The sequence below is a fragment of the Antrostomus carolinensis genome, unplaced genomic scaffold, assembly GCF_000700745.2.
Source record: "Antrostomus carolinensis isolate BGI_N321 unplaced genomic scaffold, ASM70074v2 scaffold42311, whole genome shotgun sequence".
NCBI lineage: Eukaryota > Metazoa > Chordata > Aves > Caprimulgiformes > Caprimulgidae > Antrostomus > Antrostomus carolinensis.
In genome coordinates this window covers 47010-53120 of record NW_010295808.1, presented here as the reverse complement: position 1 = coordinate 53120, position 6111 = coordinate 47010, and the positions used below count along the sequence as shown (strand labels likewise).

The following is a 6111-nucleotide window of genomic DNA, read 5'->3' as shown; positions in this document are numbered from 1 at the left end:
CCAGCCTGGCCTTGAACACTTCCAGGGAGGGGGCATCCACAGCTTCCTTATCTCAAAGCACTTCTCCATCTCAGGCTGAGATGCTGGCATCTTCTTGCACTTAAAATGGGCAAAGAGCTTACAAGGCTTCGGTGTCACTAATCTGGCAAAACACCGTGCCTGGATGGAGCTCCTTGCAGAATTGTGAGCCTCCGTTGTGAAAGATTTTTAAGGAGGAGTTGCAGTTTTACCGGAAAATTTACAATTACATATTATGTAAACTTATGCTGTGCATCCATGACTTGTGCTCGGCTGAGCACATATGGGTCACTTACCAGCACTCATCTTCCTCTTCTGTTCTACTTGTATCTGAAACATACAATGAAAACATACATACACACCTACCCAGATGATGTTAAAATAGAAACACACCATTTTAAGCTTTACATATAAAACATAATTATTTCATTTAAGTTTTACTCTTTTACTTTTATTGATCTGTAGATAGAAAATGTGAATTAGAAGGGATATGTCCTTACTGCTTCCAGTTCCTGGTTCCTGATAGCCGCCGGGTGCGTCTCAAACCAAAGATGAAAGTGACTCCACAGATAGAGAAAGTTCTGAAACGAGAAACGAAGAACCATAAACTTAACATGAAACAGGCAAAGCTTTTGAAAAAGTACAGGGAGTCAAGAAGTGCTCTGGTAAGGATATTTACTTGGAACTGCCAAATACCTGATATTTCCTTGAAACCTTTCCATGGCATAAAAAAGATGTGGACATCATTCTTCTAGAAGTGGAGCCCACACCTACACATTTCTTTTTTCATGAGCATATAACTCTTCCTTTCTTTTGGGATAACTTCTATTCATAATCAAAATTTTTAGAACCTACCCTCCAGAACAGAGAGATTGTGAGCACAATGATAAGGGCAGTAAGCTTCACTCCCCACCGCCCATGCCGCAAAAACCCAACCCCACATGTCAGAGAAGCTACACAAAAGCTCTGCCCTCCCTCTGATCTCTTTAGCAGCAGTCTAGGTAGACTCTGCAGATGTCTAAGATCTTGCTGAAAATTAGGTAATTTCTTCTTGCCAGTTAGCTTTGGCATTTCCATTGTCAGCTACCGTATCTTTTGCGTAGCTTTGCAAAAAATGTCAGAAACAGCAGATTTTTTGCCTGTTCTTTTTTTCCTATGAATGTGGTAGAACTAGGACCAGGCAACTCTCATAAATGCAGAGCCTTAATACGCCTTGCAGATCCTAAAATCCATTAGAATCCTTAGAAATCCATTGCTAAGAATACCCCAAAACATACCTAAGAAGAAAAACATGCCATTGACTGAAGACAGGCTGGTTTTGCCAGTATTTGTAGCTTGATGTTCACTGCCTTTGTTCCAGCTCTGAGGAAGGGCTTGAGTGACTGATAGATTGTCAGGTTTTTTTCAGTTTTATCAGTTGTCTAAAAATAGATATATTCACAAGCTTTACTTCATTTATCTCAGTAGACCATCATGGCTACATCAGATTATTGTTACCTTCTGTACAAATGAATTTTTTTGCATTTGTCTGAATAGTACTGTTGAAAGGAAGTCTTTCAAAACCAAACCACACAGGTAATTTAAATAAGTTAATGTTGCTCTTGAGGCTTCGGTTCTTTTTTCTAAAATTAATATAAGATTTAATTACTATTTTTTGTACTACTTACTATTATTTGAAAAATAATAGTATACTATTACTTGAAGAATAATAGTGTAAATAATAGTATACACTTAATCTAGTGTTGCCAAGGCATGCACTACTATTAAAACGGGTTATATGAACAGCTGTTTTAATAAATGAGACAGCACCCTATTGTGCCCAGCAGTTGCTGGCACACTTGGCATTTTCTCAGATGAGAGTCTGCTGGTTTGGGGAGCAAAATCTGTGAAACCAAAAATTAGTAAAGAGTCAATGACACAAAATTAAACTGAGGAAGTATCACAGAGGTTCTGAGCTGTCAGGGCAAAAAAGGTGCTCCAGAAAGGCACACTTGCTATTACTCTCTCCAAATTGTAGATCATAGTTGAGCAGCAAAAAAACAGCAAGAGAAAGGGCATCTGAGAAGCTGGAATCTTTGCTTTATTTTTCTCTTGCAGAGTCACAAACATCTAGTATACGTTAAGAACCGTCTCTTTAGATGACCAATGAACAGTGTCCTAGGGAATTGTGATGGGTTCTTACATTTATTCTGTAGCTGAAGAGGTTGGTAGGCTGCACTGTGCATTCATATCAATAGTTTAAAATTCAGTTTTAAGTAGGTCTAGTTTAAATTCTGGGTAATATTCTCATCTTGGTGTGTATTTACAGTTTGCTGCACTTGTGTTCTTCTCATTTCTGTTTGCATTTGTGCCGTGTATTATGATTTAAGTATTTCTAGTCTTAAGTATTTAAAATACTGCCAGGAACTGACAACCTTCAAAACTAGCAATGTACATCCTTGTTATCTAATACCTGAGGCTTGCGAAAATGAAAGTTTGAGTGTGGTTGAAAGTTAAACCAAGCAACAATGTGACAGGTTGTGCCTCTGATACCTTTCTAGGCAAGTAGAACTTGATTTGCGAATGCTTCTGCCATGAAAAGAACATAAAACATTACAAACTATTTCAGGGCTTTTAAAATATTTGGAGTTAACTGTATATGCAATTCAGGGAATAGAAACTAGCTGTGCAGTGCTATGATTAATCCTCTAATTCATGCACTGTGAGATGTTCACCTCAATTTGTATTCTGTGGAGCGCTAAATTGTCATATGATGCTGAGGTTTTTTTCCCCATCTGAATTTAATGTAGAAAAACTTAAAATACATCAGTACCTGAGCTGTGTAAGTTAATGATCTTTTTCAGTTTGTTAGGCTGACAAAATAATGCCTAGATATAGTCAAAACACTTAACTGAAAACCTTTAATTTTGGTATTTCTAATCGTAATTCTTTCTAAGCAATCTGAATTTAGGTAAATTTAAACACTTAGAAATGAAGAATTATTTGGTATAGATGTTTTCAAAACTGCTTAGACATTTTTGTGACATTCTTTTGAGGGTGTTTTTTTTTAACCAGAAACATCACGTAACTTGTGTTTCTCAGTCAGTGTAGTTGTGTGCCTCAGAAAGTTGTCTGGCTGTATTACTCTCATGTCTGTTTTAATAAGAGTAGTTGCCATGGCAGTCATTAGGCATATTAGGAATATCTGACAGTCTCTGTGACTATCTGACATTATCTGTTGTGATGCACCTCTGCAACATACTGTGCTGCTGGAAGTTGCCTGCAGCCTAGAAATAAACAGATAGAAGAGAAAGTGCCCTTTGTTTAGAACCTCCTCTGTATTGTAGTAAGTATTTTTGCAGTAATGGAAAGCCTCTTCTTTGTTCACGAAGGCTTGCTGTTATTAGTTATGGATGACTGTTTCTGAGAGTTTGGTAATTTAAATATTTTATCTCAAGACTCCCTGGAAAGCATGTCATATCACTTCATCAGGGTAGATTATGCAAATGAATTTAGATCACACTGTATGTCATGTTCTTTAGCAAAATATGAATAACCCTTATGTGTACTAAAGATTACATCCAGTTGAGGTGCTGTTTCATGTTTCTGTTTTGACAGGGTTTGTTTCCATATTCCACTGTACAACATTACATTCAGTGTTACAGGTCTCCTGAAATTAGTTGCTAGGGGACTGGAGTAATTTCTAGATAAACCCATAGAACGTGCTTGGTTTAAGAAGCCTGAATGAAAATACTTGGTGTACAAGTATATGTTGCTTTTTAATATCTCCTGTTTCACTTAAGCAAATATTTAATTTGTGTCATGGTATTCGGAGAATAGTTTGGATAATTCTTTATAATATGAAGACTGAAAGGGTGGTTGAAATTTCCTTTCTTCTCTCCATAGCTGGTTACTTGCAACTCATGCAACAAAACAACAAGACATTATGGAAAAAGCAGGGATTTTCTGGCTACCAGAGCACACAATTCTGGCACTCCAAGTATGAAATCTAGCCTGAGGACACCAGATGTAAAAATGCAGTCTGCAAACAAAGTGACACCTGTAAGCTGCAGTAGGTTGGGATCTAAAAGGAACAGTCCATTATCACTTCCCAGGTACCTGTTTCTCTCCTATTTAAAGAGGCACTTTGCCAAGTAGAGTGTGTTACACCTTGTTTGGAAAGGGTGTCACGTACTGGCTTCAGATCACTCACTTAATAAACTTTAAATTCATAACTGAGTATTTTTCTTCAGTGGTCTGATTGAGCAGATCAATTTTAACTTTCCAGCCTTTAAAATCAGAGATTCTAAAGAAAAGCGACTACGTGCAAAGAATGCACAATTATGTTTTTGTCATTTATGGGAAATGTCCAGCTTAAAATCTGCATAAAAGTTATACTTCTAACTGCTCAGTTTCACCTGAAAATACACTATTTACATTCAAATTTTTTCAATCAAATGATATATATGCACTTTCATAGTTACTTGGTGTTAATTCTGGTTCTTTAAGACATTTGCATCTTTTGTTTTTCAGAACACGTGTATCCGGACAGGCAACAACCAGCTCTGCTTCCAAGACTCCCCGAAACACCAAATTTCACTTTTCTAAGCTAAAACGGATGCTTAACTTAGAAGAAAAAGAGAAAAAACAGAAGGCAGATTTGCAAACCTTCTTGAATTTACTTTAGTTATTCATTATTTCAAAGTAATAAAGATTAAAGCAATAAGTATTGTTCCAGTTTTAGTAAATCAACAAAATTATTTCTTTAAAACTCAAGCTAACAGCATTGTACCCTGTGAACGCATAGACCGTATTTTTTAGAAGCAAGCTCTGATTCTGAGGGAACTGATTGTCTGCAAGAGGGAGATGAGAAAATAGCCAGTCTAATATGCTTGGGAATCTTGAACTTGTTCTGCAGTTGCTACTGGCTCAAGAATTAAAAGCCAGGATCTGTCTTTTGAGGAAGCTGACAATACTGGACCTGTCAGTGAATCCAGCAGAACCAGCCGATGGGCTGGCAGACTTGAAAGCAGCTTGGGGGTGGGGAGGCTGCAGTTCGCTCCACCTCACTGCCCCTTTATTTTCAAGATAATGCATCACAACACCATTTAAAAGATCTCATGCCTGCTTTGTGTCTTTGAGTAAAACAAAGATACTGTCACTGGCACTTTCTGCAGGTATGACTTTTTCAAAGGTGCAATGTAGTGTCCTGTAGTGTTGCTCTCTTTTGATGCTTGTGGTAATTTAAGCACAGCCTTGAACACAGCCTTTACAAAGGTTCCAAAATAACTTAATACAGCGCTCAAAGAGATAAAACAGTGTATCACTGGATTAAGTATCTTCATTTTCTTAATGTATGTTCTCTGTGATTTAGACCACAGACAATACTGCTCCCAGGGTAACACAGAACCTCGTAAGACTGTGCTCTAATGCGGGATGCTCGCAATACCAATTGACAGCTCCACACTAGAGCGCTATCAGCACCCTGATTTGTTACTGCTACGAGTGTGGCACAGTTATAAAGAGCATGGGATGTTTCCTTTCTAATTGCTGTGGTGCTATGAAAATGGGTCACTTCTGTCTCATTCAAAAACAGCTAAGGAGAGAACTTCTTTCTTAAATGTATCAGTTTTGTCAGGCATCAGTGAGGCTTCAGAGTTGCTTCCTTCCTGGAATTCACTCTGCAAAACTAGGTTTGCCCTGGACAGTAGTCAGCTTATTGCACCAAAACATTTTGATGTGAATAGATAATTGTCAAGGTTAAAACAGTCTCCACTGACAGATTTTACATTTTCAGTGCAGCACAGATATGAGAAAGGACTGTAGAAAGTCACTGTTCAGGACTGAGTTTATAGCCTGCCCTACTCTTTGTCTGCAGTGATGGTTCTGCAAATCGTCCTTCAAATTTCCCTTCTGGAAAGAGAATTAGTTAAAAACATTTAAACTCTTGGGTTTAAGGGTCTGTATTTTCCTTTAGTATTCTAATGAATAGTTTCCTTTCAGTGTATTTGGGCTCAATGGACATGGCTTAAGAAATAGGACCAGCAAGTAAGTTGGCAGACTTGAAAGCAATCCAGGGCAGGGGAGAAGAGTTTGTTGCAAATTCTACTCACA

The 6111-nt window shown here is 37.8% G+C and overlaps 1 protein-coding gene across 1 annotated transcript; it reads left to right on the top strand.

Annotated features, from left to right (window-relative positions):
• The first annotated feature begins 487 nt into the window (after window positions 1-487).
• Window positions 488-4723, top strand: RMP24 (ribonuclease MRP subunit p24). Its single transcript, XM_010178082.1, has 3 exons — window positions 488-683; window positions 3904-4112; window positions 4531-4723. The coding sequence occupies exons 1-3, from the start codon at window positions 570-572 to the stop codon at window positions 4682-4684; spliced, it is 477 nt and encodes a 158-aa protein (XP_010176384.1). The 5' UTR covers window positions 488-569; the 3' UTR covers window positions 4685-4723.
• Window positions 4724-6111: the final 1388 nt, after the last annotated feature.

What these genes read in the sequence shown, in the direction of transcription:
- RMP24 (XM_010178082.1), top strand. Translation starts at nt 570, where the DNA reads ATGAAAGTGACTCCACAGATAGAGAAAGTTCTGAAACGAGAAACGAAG. An exon ending in GGGAGTCAAGAAGTGCTCTG is followed by an intron (nt 684 to 3,903) that starts GTAAGGATATTT and finishes TTCTCTCCATAG; the next exon opens with CTGGTTACTTGCAACTCATG. An exon ending in AGTCCATTATCACTTCCCAG is followed by an intron (nt 4,113 to 4,530) that starts GTACCTGTTTCT and finishes TTTGTTTTTCAG; the next exon opens with AACACGTGTATCCGGACAGG.